The 22457-nt window shown below is 38.7% G+C and overlaps 1 protein-coding gene across 1 annotated transcript in view; it reads left to right on the forward strand.

Moving 5' to 3' along the window:
* The window catches only part of tyw1 (tRNA-yW synthesizing protein 1 homolog (S. cerevisiae)), a 59888-nt gene that overhangs the window by 19555 nt on the left and 17876 nt on the right, over positions 1–22457 (forward strand). The window contains exons 9-14 of the mRNA XM_087851185.1: positions 1495–1547; positions 1666–1784; positions 3867–3976; positions 9474–9651; positions 13490–13625; positions 19384–19494. Of these exons, the coding sequence (XP_087707311.1) occupies positions 1495–1547; positions 1666–1784; positions 3867–3976; positions 9474–9651; positions 13490–13625; positions 19384–19494 (707 nt within the window). The remainder of the gene's footprint in view (positions 1–1494; positions 1548–1665; positions 1785–3866; positions 3977–9473; positions 9652–13489; positions 13626–19383; positions 19495–22457) is intronic.

Genomic DNA, 22457 nt, shown 5'->3' on the forward strand with positions numbered 1-22457 from the left:
CAAGAGTGTGACCCTGTTGTGGGGTGATATCTGTGGTATCTTTGTGCTTAAATTGTCACTCTAATATGTAAATTGGCAGTCGTCTCTTTCATTACTTGGTGGAAGAGCAGTTAGGCCATCGTCTCCCTGCTCCTTTCAGCTCAAGCAGGTCAAGAGTGAAAGACAGAGTATCACATGAGTGTAAACTGTGTTTATAATTTTCATATTCTCCGATGCTGTTTCTCTGAAATGGTGCAGTTATCATAGAGTGTATTAAAAAGACGGACACATTCTCTGTGACATCAACTGTTGGTTTGTGAAGTCTAATGTGAATTGAGCATATTCATCGTCGTCATCTTGTGTTTTAAACCTGACATGATGGTGAGGAGAGGCTCTCACTGGAAGAACTGAGAGACACATGGCATCACTTCATTTTTCATATTCAGAAGACATGCCATCTTTTATATACAGTACATGGAGATGACACAAACACAAAGCTAATCATTGTTCTTGTTAAAGTCACTAATAGCAGGTCCAGTTCACTACTGTGTTGTAGTCTTGTAGACCTGCGCTCAGTTTTTTTGTTACTGTGTGAAAAGATGACTCTTGTTCAGTGGTAAGCTGTTACATTGAAGTGTAAAAATCAAAAAAGTGTATTTCATTCATTCAGCCTTTCCTGCAAATATACCCACAAACAGCCTCAATGAGGAACATTTTGTATTTGACTAATCTAGCATCAAACCTGAGATCTGTGGGAGCACAAACACACCCCGGTACAGATGTCCTGCTGTGTTTTTGTGTTTTAGATATTTCATGAAGGTTTTAATAGCAGCTACAACACACACAAGCTTCCAAAAGAGGAGGCTTTGTTTTTTAAACTTGCTGCCTACATTCTTTGTGTGGCTTTGTACTGCTGTACTTACTAGAAAGCTATTTTAAATGATTTTGAAAAGGAAAGGCAGCCCTTCTTCTTTAATCTATCATGTTATGTTTTTTTGTTTGTTTGTGTTTTTTCCTGGGATTTCATGAACGCGTCAAGTCATGAGGATAAAAGGATTCCATCTGACAGATATTATAGAGCGGGATGGTTTTTTTTTTTTTCTTTTCTATTTTTTTAATGAGGGAGAATGAGGAGAAATCCACATCCGGCTGTTCATAGTGGTTTGATGCCATGGTGTTAAAAGGGATAGAGAGGCCCACCTCAATGGCATTTGAAACACTTTCTTCACAGACCTTTTTGTGCAAAAAGGGAATCTGAAGCATTCTCTCCTTTCTCCCAATGACATGGCCTCAAGCAGCCAGTAGACACTTTGTTGGAGATGTTCAGTGGCTGTTAGCATGGGGCCATTAAAAAATCTGACTTTGTGAATGTTGAAAGGCTTTACTGAAGTAAAGCTATAAAAAGTATATTGTCCATGTTTCTTTCAGCTTAATTTGACTTGTGCATTTCTGCATTGTGAAGTGTTTCACTGATTTGATGCCGTATTTATAACACGTTTTTACCTTTTTGTGAAGGATATAAACTGATTGGGAGTCACTCAGGAGTGAAGCTTTGTCGATGGACTAAGGTAAAGAAATCAACCCTTTTAAATAAACCGTTAAACCACTTCCTTTAAATTATATCAAATTTCTATTGCAGCTTTGACAAACTGAATGCATGAATTGTAATTCATTTATTTTTTTTAGTCTATGTTGAGAGGAAGGGGAGGTTGTTACAAGCACACTTTCTACGGTATCGAGTCCCACCGGTGCATGGAGACTACCCCCAGCCTCGCATGTGCTAACAAGTGTGTCTTCTGCTGGAGGTATGTGCTTCTCAACTTCTTCTCTTTTAGTTTGCCATCATTAAGGAGAATCTTAAGTGGTCCAAATAAAAGTTCATCTTTCAGCCTATCAATGTTAATACCCTACTAGAGTACATGTCTTATTTATACTGTGATTTAATTAAGATGCTAGTCCTTCTGGGTACAGGCTTTATGCTTCCCAGCTAGGGCTGTGCGATATGACCAAAATCTCATATCCCGATATAAGAATTGTATTGTCCGATAACGATATAAATCACAAAAATGTAACATTTTCTGTAAATTCTGTGAATCTCGGGCAGCTCGACTTGCAGGAAGTGTTTCCAGCTGGGCGTCATGTAGCTGGAGTCGAGTGTTTTAACCGATGCATGAAACGATACATTTTTAGACATAAGTTGTAACGGCCGCCGTTTTCTTTGTGAGTAATTATTACACGGCGTGCTGCGGGGAAAAGCCTGTTCTAACATTTGAGTCTAAGGTTTATTTTTTAGCACCTGGCGGCTCTTTTTTAATTCTCATCCGTAAATAATCTGCTCTTTCACGTGATTCAGTTTATTTTGAAAAGTCTCAACAGGATCTTGAGCTTTATTGTGAAAGGTTTATGTGGAACATAAACAAGCGGACACTCGAAGGTGTTACCGTCGTTGTTGCTAACCAGAACACATAAAAACAGGCGCTTGTCCGTCCATAGTGTAGTTATATAAAATATAAGAGAAAGAGAGAACTTTAAGAAATTAATATAGCCACTACAGTGACGATCAAAACGATGAAAAAATATTGCCGTAAACAGTTTATTTTGCGACACCACGAAACAAACAATAGCGTAAAATGAAACGATAGACGTTTCATCCGATATATATCGTTATATCGAACAGCCCTATTCCCATCACTTTAACTGTCCATTGCTACACAACTGTATATAAGGTATAACTCCAACATGTGTTTTCCTGTTTTTAGGAGTGATTTTATTTTGCTATATATTAACTAGTTTTAGCCTGTTTGGTTACTAACTTGTAGGTTTGGGGTTTTTTTTTTTAAACCAAACCCATTTACAGTTTAGTCCAGTCACTGTTGATGATCTCGCTGTTCCATAGATGTTCATGTTTTATGTGCAGATGGATAATGGTCTGCATAGCTGCAAGGCCTAAATGTGGACACTGATTCATCGTGGCATTAGTGAGAGATTGGGCCTTTTACTAACTTCAAGTTTCATTTGAAAAGGCGACTGTGTTGAGCACTGAAAGGTCGCTGTCAGAATGTGCTGTGGTGAACTGCTGCCCTGTCAACACAGATCTGCCCGTCTCCCTTACTACAGCTATGTGGGATGACAGGAAATAAGCAATTTCGGGGCACAGCTGCTTTGTTCCTGCTGCCTCCACCATCCACCTCTTTGTGGCAACAGGTGGAGCAAGATTTTCATGGACGCCGTCAGAATATGTCACGTTAGAGTGTGCATACTTATCTGACAGAAATGTGATGCCCCAGGATTTGGTGTTGCACGTAGACATCACACTTGGATAGTTGGAACGTGTTATTAACACCCAAAGGAAGAGCACTTTTTTTACAGTAGCATGCATTCTTTCACTTAATATGTTTTTATAGGGTGGTAATACACACGCCCACATAATTCACTTTCAATCTGTGAGTAAATAACTTGAGTCTTAGCATTTGGCACCTCGTTAAATGCTCCTTTTATTCTAGTGAAATATGTCTTTAACTTTTTAAGTGATGTTTGTGTTGAACAAACGGTCTAATAGTCTTGGACTAAATCAGAATTACCATGGAGTAATACCACCGATGAGGTGTAATGTCCTTTGTTTGTACTGAAGCTGGTTTGGAGCCCATATTTACAGTTTATTGTTTAGGCCATTTATTCCATTTGTAGGCACAAGCAGTGTTCATTTTCCCTTTTATGCTCCAGAAGCATGTCTCCAAAGAAGGTAATACCATCTCGAAGGCTACAGTGGTTGCTCTTTGATTAATATTTAGTTTGCTGTATTGCTACATTTGGTTGGTGCTTGCTGAAGCAGTTACATCTTGACTGCTGTTAGTTCCTATTTATTCATGTTTTTGCTCCACTAACAGACATCATACCAACCCTGTCGGCACTGAATGGCGCTGGAAAATGGATCCTGCAGAGAAAATCTTGGAGGATGCCCTGGAAAAGCACCAGAACATGATTCGACAATTCAGAGGTTAGGCTTTGAGCAGGTGACACATGCAAACATGAACAACAACATGCATGTTTTTTCTGAATGTCTGTCTGGCTATTTGTCTGTTTACTTATGCTTATGATTGAAAGTGTTCATCATAGGTTGTCTTTCTCTTTGTTAAAATGAACATAGTCACATAAAAAGTGTGCAAGAATAAGCCCTGTTTTGCACTTTTTCTCCTTAAGGTCTTCAGCTTGGAACTTATGAATTCTTTTAAACTTAATGACGTAAAGTTCACATGCAAGTGCTGATGATCTGTGGGGCTGATGAGCTGTTTCATCACATTGTTGCTTTCCTCGCTCATAAATCACTTTTCATTCGTAGATCCACAGAGACACAGTGCATGCAATCTTTGATTTTCACCTCCTCAAAGTCCTGTTTGTAACAACTCCACTCTTTATTTTCTTAAAACTTATCAACATTTGAGGTATCTAAGTTAGTAATTGGAAATCAAAGATTTAAACCTATTTGTACTCCCGTTTTCTGGACTATGCTTCTACTGCTTGTACTAATATTCCTGGCATTTGGGACTTTTTCTCTGGCTGCTACCAGCTTTGGCTGAGAACGGCTGGCTGGCCTCTCAAAGCTCAGTCCAAACAGAATTTACTGATCCTGTGTGTATGCCCCAAGCAGATTTTCTTTGAGGTTTTCAGAAATGTTGTCAAAACATAGTGGTGACAAATTTATCAGACGTTAAGTAAGGCAAACTAATTCTAAACAGAAATATTTTGTTCCTCGTGTGGATTTAAAGGTAATCAGCAAAATTATGTTAGAGTTCAGACTAAGTTACTCCTTAATTAGTTGTAAGAATAAAACAATGCTTATACTGCAATGTTCTTACACATAAATGTAAGAATATTTTATATTGTCTGTGTTAAACAGTCATATATTATTTAAAATATAGTGGAAAGGCCTAGCAAAAAGATGTCTTAAGTTTTTCATGTATGTGTGGGCCATTTGATTTACAGTGATATAAAATAACAATTTGAGAAGCTAAATGTATGAATGTTTTTATATTTTTCTAGATAAAACAATTGTGAATAATTAATAGTCAAGAATGTGTTTGCATCTGTTTTGTTGTTTTGTGACAAGCTCAGAAATGCGGATAAATTTATTACCATATTGTTAAAGACAAAAGTGTTTTCAAATGTTTTTCAGACTCTTGCTCTCGAGTGTCAGCTGTGGTACAGAAATACAGTCTTACATTATTCCATTCCAAACTGCATTCTGCTCAACACTGGATGTTACTCTGTCCGTACAGTCTGTTGTGACTCTAGTTAGCATAAACACACTTGCAGAGACCATTCCCATCAAGCCCAAACCAGCATCTTTCCAGTTAAACTCTTCATCTTATTTTCTATTATTCTCATGTACAAGTCAGTACTGACACCATCCACTTACCTGCATTATGTAATATGATATTGTATGGCTAATAAATAAAATATTCACATGATTGCTAGGCCGGCATGTAGGACCTCGGTCCAGCCAACTATTCTTGAGGCCTGGCCTGATCCTGCAACTTTACGGTCAGAGAGCTGCCTCTCTAACCTCAAAGCTGCTGCTGATCCCATTATAAAACACTGCAGACATTGTGCTCGTGAAATGATATAAATACCAAATGCAAAAAACCTCTGAGACGTATCTTCTTCAAAGGGGATATTTTATAGTTAATATGATTCTCAGAGCTGAGTTTAAGGATATATATAACGCACATCATCATAGAAAATCTAATAATTTTTTCTTGATGTGGTTGCAAAAGAACAATAGCATACCAATGGTTGTCCTGAATGCCGCCTTCATATTTCTCTTAGAGTTAACCCCCCCAATATCTCACAAAAGACATTACAGTAAAATGATAGAATACGTATATTTTCAACTTTGCAATTCTAATTAGAGGCATACTAAAGTAAGGCACAAGCTTCTATTGTCATCATCATCCATAATCTTCTTTCCAGTTGCACTGTAAAACCACATTATGCAGCCTTCAACTTCTTTTACAATTGACAGTGATACATTTTACTCTCTCTAGCACAATGAAGTCCCCAGACAGTGGCTTACAAAACCTTCAGTGTGATTAAGCAGCTTGGTGTCTGCTCTGACTCCATGATGGGCTACTGAATAAAAGGTCTCATCAAATAGCACTTTAATGTCAGGCACAATTTATAATGAGAGCTATTACTTGTAGTTTAAAAGCATAAACGTTAGCTTATTACCCTGGGATCTGCTTGTTGAGTTTGTTTGTATTCTTTGTAATGTTGTCTTGATGACTGCATCTAGGAATAAATCTGTGTTCTTCACGCATTAGGATTGCAACGATACTACAATCTCAAGCTTGATATCAGTACCCAGGAAAATACTCAATACCATTTGGGAAAAAAACAAAAACAAAAAATCTATAAGGTGTGTAAATGGGATATTTTAAGATTACCTTACATAGTGCCAAAAAAAACCCAAACAGACACCAACATTTTAGCTTGTCTGAGGTAGAGCTGTTGCTGGTTGCGTTGCACCAAACCTTTATTGCTGATCAAATAGAAAGGTAGGCTGCAACAATTTCTGTCTAGTTCCTGGTAGGCTTCTCAGCTTCAACCTCTGCATGACACGAATATTTGTTCTGTGCTGTTAAATTAACACTGTTAATTATAACGTTATGGATGAGCATAGCTGCTAGTTGTTACCTTAATGATGACTTAACAGGAAGCTTATGTGGCTGTTTGACAAAGGCTGTTCTGAAAGTACCTTTGATTTGTCAAAGGTTTTATACCAGATGCACTTCCTGATGCAACCATCCCAGTTATGGGATGCATAGTCTACTAGCCTATGACCCCCCTGAGGCTAGGTTAATGGCTATTGGGTAATTGATGATAATTAAGCGCCTAACATTTACGTATGCTCCAGGCAAGTTAACATTTGTGACAACTGTTTAATTCTTCAGTGTTTCTAAAATAGGAGCTTTGATGACCTCTCAAAATTCATGTCAACTGTGAGGGGAGTGGTTATGTGACTGTCTATCTGCAAGTTCTGTGTGAAGCTGTGTGTCAACTGCAGGAGTCAAAGAGGGCACTGTTGCAAACGAGTATCTAATCTCAATCATTTTCATTACCAAGCATTATGAACGCCAAACTATTAGTGATACCTATCCTGTATTCAGTATTTATCTAACTGTCCCACTTAATTCTACACTCTAGGCAGTTTGTTACAATTCACACAATTATTTATGTCACTGTGCAACAGAAGCTTGGTGAAGTTTACTTTGGCAGACAAGTCAGCACATTAATTAAATATCTTGTAATGTCATTCCCTGCTACAACAGCATGGCACTTTCAGTACATGAAATGTCTTTCTTCATTCATGCATACTGAACTAACCTGTACCCTTTTCATAATGTAAAGTTGCAGATGCACTGATTTGAGTGGACAGTATCATGACAAAGCCTTCAGTATACTCAACTCTTATGCAAATTGAACTCAGAAAAGAAGCCTGCAAGGATAACCAAATTAAATTGTAATGATACTGTGCAGTGTCATAACATTGACTCCAGACATACAGCCAGACTCTTAAAAACTATTCTCAGCAACAAGAATAACCAGAGGTCCTAGAACAGATGGTGCCCCCCCCTAGACCTGATGTTAGCATCATCAAGTCAATCTGGGGCTACATGAAGAGACAGAAGCAACTAAGAGTTCCTAAATCTGCTGAAGAATCTTCTGTCTTTCAAAGATCTTGAAAAAAAGTGTGTGTAGACACACATATTAGTGTTTAAAAGCAACAAATACTGATTTTTTTTCTTTGCTCTCTGCATTACTAGCTACCGAGTTATTTAAAAAAAATGTTCATGATTCATATGTCAAAATTTTCTGTAAGATTTCCTGAATTTAGTCTAAAAATGTCTTCTGTTCTGGCTTGAGAAATATCACATTAAACCCTTTCAATATTCTCTGATACCATTTTCATGTTTGTTTATTCCCTTTATTACAAATTCCTGCAGTGTCATACTGCTTTTAATACTTTATACCATTTCCATTTCCAGGCTGGAATCCCAAAAGCAAACTTAGCCTGATTAAATCATTCATATACCTACATACTTCACATTATCTCTCCTGCTCTTTTCAGTGTTTTTGATTTCATTCGTCAACATTCTTATTTCAATTTTAGATGAATAGGTGGATGGATATAGATTTTAGCATGGTTTGTGTCCTTCGATATCTCAACACAGCTGAAAACGAAATTTTTTTAGATCCATCTATTATACAATGCTCTCCGCCATGCTCTCAAAACACCATATGAGCAACTGTCTATTGGGTGAATGTTTAAAACCATTACTGTGGTTATTTTTTGCAGTTTATTCTATGGATCTTCTGTTATGCAGCACTTTGAAGGAAATGGATTAACTGTTTAAGAGCCTAGGATTAAGAGTTGAAATGAAGATGTGTCAAGCCCTAGATCTCTCTTGTTCATCTTCTGCTGTTTCTTTCATCTTCACATCTCTTTCTTGTGACTCTTTGGTTATGGGTGTAAGGAAGAGGACTCCCTTACTACATTTATTTATATTATATTATCTGTATAGCACTTTAGAGCACACCTTTCACTTTATTAAAAGCACCTTATCAAGCACTTTATTTAGCATTGCACTTTAAGCATGGATTTGCACAGTAAAACATTTGCACACAAGAAGTTTAATTATTTATTGACTATTTATTGGGAATTTTAAAATCAGTTGGTAGCCTTGTTTCAGATCCTGCACAGCTGCTCCTCATCAAGGAATGTGGTGGTTGTCTGTGAGGAGAGAAGAATGGTGATTGAGATTGTGATTAAAGTTTACCAGTAAGGAACACTAATGCAAATGTGTGTGTGTGAAATCTAGGAATAAAAGTGGTGCAAATAAGTGTTTGTAAGATAATGATTACTTATCTTTCTTGCCTGTGTCCTCTTCAAGGTGTTTGGGCAAATGTTACCCATGGGGTCCAGGCCCCATGGGTTAAGAGAGTGTGGTGAATCTTTTTGTGCTTGGGTTTTATAATATTGGGTTTGGTGTAAAATTAAAGTGTGAACTATTTATTAATATGAAAATGTGAAATGTATTTATGTATTGATTTATTCTAATTGATATATTGTGTATTGTGGTGGAAGGTTGGGATTTAATAATTTACCTGAGAGTGGAATAATGGTTTAGTCTGTGACAGCTGAACATATTTAAGGCTGCCGGTTGTCATTAGAGGGATTGATTGTGCTGTGAAGAAGCTCGACGAGTTAATTGTTGTAAGGAGAGCTGTATAGCAAATAAATACTTTTTGTTCCCCACTACACTTGCCTTGGTCCATCTCACTGTGTTTCCAGCCGCTAAGGGCCGCCCTGTTACAATGGGTAATCGCTAAAACAGCCTTCAGTTCAAAACCTCACCTCAGTCTATTGCTTCACACAGTTGTTTTTTGTGTCTGACAGCTATGATCTACTCAGATATTGATGTCTCTCCTGCTAGGTGTCCCTGGAGTAAAGCCTGACAGGTATGAGGAGGGCCTAGCAGTCAAGCACTGCGCCCTGTCCTTGGTTGGTGAACCAATCATGTATCCTGAAATCAACAACTTCATTCGCCTCCTCCACCACCATCAGATCTCCAGTTTCTTGGTAACCAATGCGCAGTTCCCCCAGGAAATCAGGTACAAGCAAAATGAAAAAATATCTTCTTTGTGTCTTAAATTATCTTTTTGTTCTTACTATTAAAGTAATCTTAAAATAAGTTTGGTCTGTTTTCATACTTTAATAACCTACCTAACCCTAACAAGAAGATCAAAGAGTCAGTAGGGGGGGTTAAGATAATCCATTTTTCAGTGCTTTGAGCAGCACATAATTTCAATTAACCTTCTTTAAATTGATGGATTTTTAAAAACCTTAAATGTTTGCATGTACTGGGATAATTTGAATGCTTTCCTATAATTTTATTAAAAAAAACATTTAAACCGTAATGGCTGATTGTTGGTACCTTTGCCTGAGTGTGTAAACATATATTATTTTCTGACTTTCCTTATGAAGGTGAGGTCTCTGTAGTTAATCCGTAAGACATACTGTAGATTCCAAACCCATTTTTCCCCTACTAAAAAATTCCTAACCACGATAAGAATCAAGGTCTCGATTGTTTTTATTAATGTTTCTTTCACTACAGCTTCACCACAAACACAGTTGTTAGATACTAAGTGAAATGTGCCTTAGATTCAGGAAGAACTGTAAGCATCAACATGAAAAGTTTTTGTGAGTCACACTCAGTAACCTCACAATGTCATTATTCACAGCTCTGCAGGTTCTACTCAGCACTCTGTCAACACAGCACTATAACTGTGTAGTTTTCTGACATCCCTTAAGTGTGTTTTTTCTCTTGCAAAAGTATTCGGCCCCCTTGAACTTTCCCACATTTTGTCACATTACAGCCACAAACATAAATCAATTTTATTGGAATTCCAGGTGAAAGACCAACACAAAGTGGTGTACACGTGAGAAGTGGAACGAAAATCATACATGATTCCAAACATTTTTTACAAATAAATAACTGAAAAGTGGGGTGTGTGTAATTATTCAGCCCCCTTTGGTCTGAGTGCAGTCAGTTGCCCATAGACGTTGCCTTATGAGTGCTAATGACTAAATAGAGTGCACCTGTGTGTAATCTAATGTCAGTACAAATACAGCTGCTCTGTGACGGCCTCAGAGGTTGTCTAAGAGAATATTGGGAGCAACAACAACATGAAGTCCAAAGAACACACCAGACAGGTCAGAGATAAAGTTATTGAGAAATTTAAAGCAGGCTCAGGCTACAAAAAGATTTCCCAAGCCTTGAACATCCCACGGAGCACTGTTCAAGCCATCATTCAGAAATGGAAGGAGTATGGCACAACTGTAAACCTACCAAGACAAGGCCGTCCACCTAAACTCACAGGCTGAACAAGGAGAGCGTTGATCAGAAATGCAGCCAAGAGGCCCATGGTGACTCTGGACGAGCTGCAGAGATCTACAGCTCAGGTGGGGGAATCTGTCCATAGGACAACTATTAGTCGTGCACTGCACAAAGTTGGCCTTTATGGAAGAGTGGCAAGAAGAAAGCCATTGTTAACAGAAAACCATAAGTCCCGTTTGCAGTTTGCCACAAGCCATGTGGGGGACACAGCAAACATGTGGAAGAAGGTGCTCTGGTCAGATGAGACCAAAATGGAACCTTTTGGCCAAAATGCAAAACTCTGTGTGGCGCAAAACTCTGTGTGGCAGAAAACTAACACTGCACATCACTCTGAACACACCATCCCCACTGTCAAATATGGTGGCGGCAGCATCATGCTCTGGGGGTGCTTCTCTTCAGCAGGGACAGGGAAGCTGGTCAGAGTTGATGGGAAGATGGATGGAGCCAAATACAGGGCAATCTTGGAAGAAAACCTCTTGGAGTCTGCAAAAGACTTGAGACTGGGGCGGAGGTTCACCTTCCAGCAGGACAACGACCCTAAACATAAAGCCAGGGCAACAATGGGATGGTTTAAAACAAAACATATCCATGTGTTAGAATGGCCCAGTCAAAGTCCAGATCTAAATCCAATCGAGAGTCTGTGGCAAGATCTGAAAACTGCTGTTCACAAACGCTGTCCATCTAATCTGACTGAGGTGGAGCTGTTTTGCAAAGAAGAATGGGCAAGGATTTCAGTCTCAAGATGTGCAAAGCTGGTAGAGACATACCATAAAAGTCTGGCAGCTGTAATTGCAGCAAAAGGTGGTTCTACAAAGTATTGACTCAGGGGGCTGAATAATTACGCACACCCCACTTTTCAGTTATTTATTTGTAAAAAATGTTTGGAATCATGTATGATTTTCGTTCCACGTCTCACGTGTACACCACTTTGTGTTGGTCTTTCACGTGAAATTCCAATAAAATTGATTCATGTTTGTGGCTGTAATGTGACAAAATGTGGAAAAGTTCAGGGGGCTGAATACTTTTGCAAGCCACTGTATACAATATGTAATGTGACGTGTAAGACGAAGTACCAAAAGTTTTGTCAGGGCAACATTGTCATGCTACAAAAAAAGCATGCTGAAGTGCACATCTGTTGTATTATTAATAATGTTACCTAACACAAATGTTACTTTGTTTGCAGACATGTTTTATTCAAGAATAAGTTTTCCAATTGAGTGTTGGTAAAGGGTAAATGCCCTGTTTGTATAGCGCTTTACTTAGTCCCTAAGGACCCCAAAGCACTTTACACTACATTCAGTCATCTACCCATTCGCACACACATTCACACACTGGTGATGGCAAGATACATTGTAGCCACAGCTTCCCTGGGGCGCACTGACAGAGGTGAGGCTGCCGGACACTAGCGCCACCGGGCCCTCTGACCACCAGGCAACGGGTAAAGTGTCTTGCCCAAGGACACAACGACGAGACTGTCCGAGCCGGGGCTCGAACTGGCAACCTTCCGATTACAAGACGACCTGCCAACTCTTGAGCCATGATTGCCCATTCTACAAGTGTTTAATAAATCTGCTAAATTCTTGATTATATCAGGAGACAGAAATTTTTATTGTATTTTTATGTTATTCTTCACTCCGAAGAGGAAAGTTACCACTTCTGCACAAACTACATTTATCATTGCCTTTTAATCTTTCAGTGGTTTTGTAGCCACACAGACTCTTAGTGAAGATGCTGCTGCTTGTTTAAAAAAGAAAACAATATTGTATGTGTTCCCATTTAGTACACAGAACACTGCTGCCACTTTCTATCAGTCTAGACTGTAAAGGATGAATGCTGCGTGAGCCATTTCAAATGAACACAATATTGACCTCTCTATCAAGAACCACTTACCGGTTTTCACGACACACACTGACACATCCAATATTGTGGCTAACTGGCCTGTCACAGACTTATCACATAGTCATCGAGCAAGTTAAAGGCAAGGACACGAGGCATCAGCCATTTATCCTGTCTGCCAGAGCTACCTTATAGGAGATGAGCTGTTGCACTTTGGGTTGGAGAATCTATCCCACTGCTCTTTTGACAAGGGGAAATGTGTTTTTGTTTTTTGCTTTATTTGTTTTTTTGTTCTTTCACCAGTATTATAAACTTTCTTCATGTGGTACTTTCTGCTCTATTACTCTTTTCTGATTACTTATATGACCAAAGTTCAGTTTCACCCAATTTTTTTTTTTTCTTACTTGATATTTATAATAGGTACTCTTTATTTTTACAGTTTCTTTCTCAGCTCCAGCTCAGTATTCTCCTTGTTTATTGATTATCTATAGAAAAAGAAAGAAAACCTTTCCTTTAACAACAATGAGTATTTGACTTGATGTTCTTGTGTCACTGAATCAAGTTGGCAATTAATCACGTTATCTGAATAGGATATAAGTGGCTGCATCAGAGAACTGTGTTTGCTTAGGAGAATGTAATTTTTGTTTTAAATGCGTCTTAAATTTTGCAGCAGCTACATAATTCTTGTCTTTTGTTCTCAACCAAATTCTTTTTAGGAGTTTGGTGCCAGTTACTCAGTTGTATGTCAGTGTGGATGCCAGCACCCAAGACAGTCTGAAGAAGATTGACCGGCCACTTTTCAAGGATTTCTGGCCACGCTTCCTGGATAGCCTCAAGGCCCTGGGAGAAAAAGTAAGCTTTCATCCAGGATCTTAGACAAGTGATCGGTTGGGCTGTGGGGTTCAGTTTGATAAAGAATCTAACTCCGCAGTAAAATTCAACTGGATAGAAACTAGGATTGTTAAATTATCTGCAGGCTTTTACGATAGCATTGTATTGAGCCCTAAAAAGAATGTGCTTGCTTTCCATTGGGACGCTAAATTAAAAGTAAATAAAATGTTTTTCACACATTCACACATTGTTATTCCTGTCCTAAAAATCTTGGCCCAGAGCCAAACCACATAACTGTCCTGGGTTACATAAAAAATATAGCAAAAATTAGCAGTGGCAATGTAGTATTTTAATACCATATTTTAATTGAAAAAAATGAAGTCGTTCTTAAACCTGCAATGCAGATGTGATAATTATCAGTTTTATACTGTGTCAGTCACAATTACAGTGTTAATGAGTGGATGTTATGCTGCTGTTAAAGCCTATAGAGTTTCACTAACCTGAATGTCACTGTAAATATGATTAATTTAGTGCCTATAAAACAGTTGCTGATGTTTTTTCCCAGGTCATAACAGCTTACAGCAGCAGTCTTTGACTAATACTACTTGAATTTAATATCCTAGTGTAAGTGTGGACCTAATTCACAAACATTCACTAGCACATTAGTATACAGAATAAAGCCTACGACAACATTGTCTCAGATTGTGAGATAAACTCGTAGAAGCAATTAAAGATTTTTGGCTTGATCGACCTTCGTAGAAACCTCAGAAGGAGGGGTCCTCTCTGTTTACCCATTTCCATATATTGACACTGAGATCCCAACAAATGACAGGGAGCAGCTATTCAAGTGTGAAATGTCGCCTTGCTATTCTGCCTGTTCTTTTTGCAACTTTAAGAGAAACGGAGACCTTTGTTTTCATTCTTATTGTGGTGACAGTGGCCTTATCGACTTGTCTTTGTGATCTGTGCTCATAGATTCATTTCAGCAGGTTTAAAGTGCTTTCAATAGGCTTTTAGAAGTTTTTGTCCTTCCAAGAAGAGGGAAAATCCATTATCACAACCTCCATCTTTCTACCTGGCTGCTTGCCCCCCCACCCCCCCCCCCCAATAAATAAATAAATAAATGGGTCTATTAACCACCAAATGACCTTGAGAAAGATAAAGTCTGCAGTGTCTCTATTGCAAATAAAACCTGTTCAATAAGTATGCAGATACCTTTTTTTTCACATTCTATGTTGCAGCATTTTGGTAATGTCAAGCCTCCTTCAGCTAACACTGAATTATTTATGTTTTTTATTATATTTATTTATTTATTATATTAACTTATAATTAAATTACTGTATAGAAGACATGAGCAATCACTCCTTCTCCCCCCAAAAGGAAGGGAGTATTTAATCGGTTCAATTTGTTTGTCTGTTTGTTAGCAGTTTTCATGATATCATTTCCACATTTTGTGTGATGGTAGATCCCAATAGTAGCTCGAGCTGATTTAATTTTGGTGAAAATGGCATCATGGTCAAGGTCACACCAAATATATTACCCACAGTTTTTATGGAGAGTCTTAAAACTACACTAGGTCTTGGGGGCACATGAGTACTTAGGCTGGTTAAGCATTTGACCTTGACCGCTCCATTGTTAGTATTCAAGGTCAAACTTGACCTTCAAATTCAAGAAACCACATCGAGTAATATATCATATGAAAGGGCGTGGAGTGAGCTTTGCAACACACTTCTTATTTTTTCAATGAGATGCCCTACCTCATCTCATTGGTACCATAACATGCTTATATTTGCCCATCATAGCCCCTTATATATTGTATACAGGTTTCTGTCTGCCCACTCTACCATGAAAGTCAGATCAATGTACTGTACAGGTGTGGTTATGATTGTTCTCCTGGAGCTTTTTCATTTCCAAATTGGATCTCTGAAGCTTAGTGGTCATCAGCTTGCTGGTTACCTCTCTTACCATGGTTTATTCTCTGCCACTATTTTTTTTATTCCCAACACCGAGCTGTCTCTTAGCATTGCAGGCAGTTTCTGTGAAACTTTTGTTTTTTGCTTTGATATAAAAATTATATACAGTAGTGTGCCGCTATCGATCATCTCTAAGATCAACAAAGGAAATAAAAGGCATCTAAACTAAAATATAGTTGCCAAGCAAGCAGTCTTAACACAAATTTTGAAATTCAGTTTCAGGTTAGAATTATAAATACGTTTACAAAAAAAATCAAAACGTATTTATTATGGAGCAGCAACATAACATACAAATTTGAAAAATACTTTCTCAGCTGTATCTGTGATGAGCCTGTGTCCTCATGTTTAATCCTTTAATATTGGGACTTATTCATTAATGCTGCCCAGCTTGAGGCGCTGTTCAGTGCTTGGCCTGAAGCAAACTACAAGTGTTCATCACACTCTATTTGGATCTATATCACCAGTTTAACCTGACCACAGCAGGAAAATATGAATGTGCTGTAACTGCACATATGAGATGTACACACATGCGCGCACACAATTTTACCCTGTGGCATATTTACTGATTTCTGCCTGCAATCTCATTATTTTAAATATTGCTCCATTGTCTGATAGTCGGATGAGGCATCAATCAATACAATTATTTCTGAAGTTGTCAGAAATATCTGATGTCATTTTTTCTTGGCTAAGCACTTTCATTTGCATATTAGTGATACTAGCGATGACACCTAATGCGCACAATCTGTTTTGCATAAATGTCAGCAAAAGTCAAATCTGCAGACCTTGCAATTATGTATGCCGTGCCATTCTGGGGGCCATGAGAATGTTGCATATTGTTTGTTTTTAAGGAGCAATAGTTTGAATTGTAGTGTATGTGTCCCTAGGGTTGGCTGGAGCTCAGGAGGTAGAGCAGGTCATCTACTAATTGGAAGCTTGATGGTTCAGGACAAAGTACATGAACACAGATGTTTATTTAGCATTAGAGGTCATGTGATTCAGTTCAATATGGATGTTGTACCTGTACTTCTGTGTTTGCATATGCACATCTGACTGTAATACTACAGCATGTCTGTGTGCAGTGTCCAGAAATAACCTTTCCGTTGCCAGTCCCCCTCCCATCCCATTCACCTCCCTGTTCGTAAGTCTTCATTTCACGGTGGGCTCTCTCTCCATCCTCTTGAGCGCGTATCCTTTATGCTCTCTGTTTGACAGCTCTCCTCCTCTCCCCCACTTGGCCTCCCTGCCAGTGCACTTGGGATTGATAGAGTTGTGCCTTCGTGTTGGATTTGGAATAGAGACAGCTTGAAATACCTCACCTCCCTGCTTCCACTGGCCAATTATCCCCTTCCCTATTGGGCTGAAAGGACCTAGTGTTAGAGATAACCTTCGAGTGCAAGAGGAAGAGGGAGAGGAAATGAGGGAAAGAGTGCGCTTTCTTTTCTCGATTGAGTCTTTGTACCAACCATTTGTCATATCATCTGTTCGTACAATCTCTTGGCTTTCCTTGCTTCTCTTCCTCTCTTTCATATTGACAACAATTCAGTTTCTACTGTATCTACACCACTGAACTGTGATTCTATATTTCCTGTTTTACTTACCTGGAAAAAATGGCCGACTCATGAGATACAGATCAGGTATTCTTATCCCGTATTTCAGTTCAAAGCTGTTTATAATTTTAAAATTTAAGCCTGCCCAGTATTGTGTAGATACCCTTTGGACTGCTGAGGTCTAATCCACAGAGGCATGGACTTTATAAGGTGTCCTGCGGTTTCAGGCCCCAACATCTTTACAGCAGATGCTTTTCCTAAAGTGCTGTAGCTGTAAAATGGGTCCTCCATACGTGTCGGTGGACTTGTGACCCGCTGTTTTACAATTGCAGTGAGCAGTCATAACAAATCTGTCCAGGGCCATAATAATGTGGCCAGATCCTTACCCTTGTCTATATTTCCTGCTTTCAAAACATCAGCTTAAGAGTTGACTTATCACTGAAGCCTTATATGAATCTCTTGACAAATTGTCATAAACCCGAGTGTGGCAGGCAGGTTGGGACCCAAATGCAGGACTCTCAGGCTTGACTGAACTGAACTGCTTTATTTCTGGAAAATACTAATAACTAAATCCTACTAAGTAACTGGCCGCCACTCATGGAAACAAACACTGGAGGCGCTGAACAAGTGGGACACGCAACAAGAGGGAGATCGCAACAAGGAAAACAAAGAGACACAGATGATATATACACATGAGGGAATCAGGGCGGAGAGGAAACACCTGGGGAACACGGCTGAACAATAATCTAACTAACGAGATAGGGGAACAGCGCTGAGATGCGACTGACTAAACAGAGCGAGAGCAAGGAGAGAAAGAGAATGACACCGAACTTGACATTAATAGATCGACATGATGGGCTACACACTAGGGACACATTGGAGGAGACAGCAAGGAGAGACTAAGACAAACTGGACTGAAATTTTAAAAAAAGAATTAAGAACTAGAAACATTACATAACTCGGAGGCTCTCCAAACTGAACATTAGCATCTCATTAACCTGCAAGAAGTGAACAAAAGACTAAGCAAACTCATAAACCTGTATCAAAGACCCAGAACCATGACACAAATGACAATATAAACAAATGCTGCTCAACCTGCAAATGCATTTTCCTTACAAATTTGCCCCCATTTAAGGGGAAATAAACAAGCTTTTCAGGCATATATTTCCAAGAAGTATTGTTACAACAATCAATTGTCAGCCAAACACAAATTTCTGTACTTTTCATTCTAATATTTTTAAATAATTTAACTAACTTTGTTCACGTTAATATCTTCATAACAAACAGCTCAGTTTAGGGCTACACTCTCCACATTCTTGCTTATTGAATGTACAAAGCCTAGGGTTCTCAGTTCTAGAGCTACATGGTCTTTTGTGGCAGCTAGAACTGTGTCATTCTCTTCCTTCATCCTTGAAAGGGAAAAAAAAGTTCTAAAATTTTAAGATGTTTACCCAAAACATCATTTCATTTGTGTAGTGTGCCCCACGGTTGTTTTCTTTTTATACTTCTATCTCCTCTGCTCACATAGCTTATGCTTACTGAAGCCGAACAACTGAAGGTGCTGGCAGCTTTTTATTCATTAAAAGTCTACATGCAGTCCACAATTCCCTCCACTATTCACTGGCTTACAGTGCTGCTGGAGTCCCAGTGTGTTGTGGAAATTTTTGTGTGTTGTATGTGTAGTGCAAAGTATTGAATTTGAAAAAGTGTTACACACTAAATAATATAACATGCAGCTCTTTTGTAACAGAGGGTTAGCAACTATTTTCTAACTGATTTAGGAGGCAATACGGCAGCTGACATCTGCGAGCAGCTGTGTTGCCTCCAGTGAACAGATGTTGGTGATGACATACTGTCACTGGAGGTGATTTGAAAAAAAAAAAAACGAAGTGGTTAAGTTCAAAAGTTATAAATGACTCATCAGCTTTGTATACCAATGTGTGCCAGAGGAAAATAATGCATGCTTGTCCTTTCTAATTTGAATAAATATTCTATATAATACACAAGTCACAAAGGTAGCTGTGGCTTAGAAACAGAATTAAAAATGAAGTTTTTCCTTCAGTGTTCTGTAATCTTTATGTAAGTGTCTCACTTCAGAATCTTTTGAGCAGCACTAAGAACTTAAGTTTATAAGTTCTTACTGCCGAAATGTAAACTAAAAGATTGATACATATGGCATCTCTTTATTGGATATCATAGCTATTCCCACACCTTATGACTCCTTACTTCACTCCCAAAAATCTGTTTATTCATCCACAGAAACAGAGGACGGTGTACAGACTGACGCTGGTCAAATCCTGGAATGTGGAGGAGATGCAGGCTTACTCAGAGCTCATAGCATTGGGCCAGCCAGACTTCATTGAGGTCAAGGTAGGATTTAACAACATTACGTTATTATCTCAGCATGTGTATTCATGTATATATCATTGTGGTGTAGCATGATTGCCTAAATGCCTGAAGTGTGTAAAACATTTGTGCCGTTCCTGTTACTACATATATTGGATAAATTCACTGAACTGGTGGGCTGTGTACCAGATTCACTGACCTTATCCTCGGTCATTTGGCGGATATGGTATTAATAGTGTGGGAGGGGACACCTGGTGGCAATCTGAGCTATGGTGAAAAATGTGCAAGAGTCTGAGCTCATTTTGAAGTGCACCACATCAAGTAGTGTTGGTGATAGAGCCCCATCTTGGGTGTCTTTTTCCCGTTCATGTCAGAAAGACACTAACAGGTAGTCGGAAGGGGCTTTTCTGTCAGTAAAGACCAGTGTTGGGACTAACGCGTTATTAAGTAACGCGTTACAGTAACTACGTTATTATTGTGGTAACGCGCACGGTAACTAGTTATTATGCCAAAACCAGGAACGCGTTACTCGTTACTGGGATTTAGATAGGCTCGTTATTCGTTACTTCGTGTGGTGGCTATCGCGGAGCTTCCACAGATTCAATAACTAATTAGCAAGTGGTGGAAGCCAGCAGGTGGATGAAGGAAAAGGGAGGCAAGAGGAGAGACCCGAAGCGGCCGCTGGTCCGAGAGTGTCAGGTGAACTGAACTTCAGGTAAGAAGTTATAACCTGCAGTCCATCTGGGTCAGATATGAACCAAGTTTAGGTGGAGTTTATTTTCGTTATGCTGACTTTTTCGTACTGCGTGCTAGCTAGCATGACGGAGTTTCTATACAGCTGGGTGGGTGCTATGTTACTGATGTCGAACTTTATTTTGTTCATAAGGTTAATTATTAGAGTTGCCAACCGTCCTGTAAAAAACGGAATTCGTTTTCAGAGAAAATATCACGCGTTTTGTATTGAGCTGAAAAGGAAAACAGTTTGTCCTGGACTTCAGCTACAATGAAAAAGACACAAAGTTGGAGTTATTCTGTGTTTACGCTGCACAGCTGCCTCTTCTTCTCTCATCCTCTCACCCTCCCTCTCCTGTTTCTACTTCAATCATGAAACTGATCAATGATCAGCTGATCGGCTTTTCTCTCTTGTTTATTTATCGCCCACTTTGCGCCAGAAAGAGGAAACCAGCGGATGTCACGGTAAACAACAGCAGCACTTTTAAGCTTGATCAGCTGTTGTTAGAATTTATTTAATATTAATTAAGTATCAGCTGATGTTTGCTGGAGCCACAGCTGTAAACCTGCTGGCCATGATATCGGTTTGAATATGTGGTGAGAGGGAAACATGAAGATGAAACCAGGAGATGACAGCTGGTAACTGTGCAGGGGCGGGTCTAGCAAAGTGTTGCCAGGGTTCCATGTAGGGCATTAAAAGGGAAAGGGGGGCACAAGGAAATACTTTTCTTATTCTCATTTAAAATGTCTCACTTTTAAAAAAATAATTATCTGAGTCTTACAACAAACGATTGATAGATTGATACATATATACCATCAGAACAGTGTACATCACTGTCACAACAGTGATTATTTTCATTCAAAAGCTTTATGAGTTTTCCTATAATGGTGGGCCGGTCTCTAGTCAAAATGCCCGGGACGATTTTTTTTGTCCCAGTCCAGCCCTGTATGCAGCTCATCTGCAGTCTGGTGTTGCCTACATCTTCCTATTCAGAAGGCAGAATTTCCGAGTTCTGAGTACAATCGAAAGCACCATGACTGCAGTTTTTGTGTTGGATGTAAAAAGCAGGCTAGGATAGAATCAGGTGTGGGATTTCTCTCGTGGAAATGTGCACATTATTTTTTCCTTTCTGTTGGTAGGTGGCACAGTGCACTTGTGGCAAGTAAGCAAGGTAGAAGACTGGCAATCTTGCTGGGTATCCAGTTACGGAAGCAACACATTAACAAGAGAATTCTGAGTAAAACCAAAGTTACTTTCCCTAGTAACTAGTTACTCTGAAAGTAACGAGTAACTTGAAGTAACTGAGTTACTTTTGATAGAAGTAACTAGTAATGTAACTAAGTTACTAATTTAAAGTAACTTACCCAACACTGGTAAAGACTCCAAAAAGTTTCTAGATTGCTCTTCTCACCTGTAGTGGTGAAAAGGTTTGGAGAATGCTTAACATTAAACAAGCCCCCTGCCTGACATGAAGGCTTTTGTGGAAGTATGTTGAAAAAAAGTCGTTGTCTCAATTGTTAATCTACAACTATGAATTTAGATTTTTTTTTAAATGATAATCAGAGTTTTTGACAGCTCTATGCTCCTATTGTAACTGTTCCACTGAATTTAATTTAATTTAATTTAATTTATTTAGGACAGTGCATGTTAATGAACATAAATTTAAAAAATTACATGAATGTAAACATACCAGATTATAGCCAAGGACTAATTTCCATCTGTTGTCCATAAAACATAAAAAAAAGACATCATAATTCATAAAAAATTCATAATTCATTCATTACATAATAAAAACTCCATCACCAAACTCACACATATACACCATTCTATTCCCAAATAAAACATAGAATCTATCTATAATAATATACATTTTTTTGGTTTGACTGGGGTAGGCGTCAGCAACCTTCAACATCAAACAAGCTATTTTAGCTCCTCCTACCAAACAATGGGAGAAAAAGAGCAGGATTACGGTTAATCCAAATTATAACCTGTGGTTGGAGGTTGCTAACCTCCGGACTGGAGTGTCCAGACATTTTAGTTAGGGGATGTCCCACTGGAAAGTTCTTAATTGTCAGTGTTGTATCATTAAATTGTAATTATTGTGTTCTAGTCCCACAGATTGCCTCTTAAGATCTGTCAACACACACTTGTAGTGCAGGTTTATTTAATTCCCAATTCTTTTTCTTCTATATTCCCCAAAAAACACAAATCTTATTAAAGCACTATATGCCTTATGATTATTCTGTCATGCAAA

The sequence above is a fragment of the Neolamprologus brichardi genome, chromosome 14, assembly GCF_056152115.1.
Source record: "Neolamprologus brichardi isolate AB-2024 chromosome 14, ASM5615211v1, whole genome shotgun sequence".
In the NCBI taxonomy this organism is placed as follows: Eukaryota; Metazoa; Chordata; class Actinopteri; order Cichliformes; family Cichlidae; genus Neolamprologus; species Neolamprologus brichardi.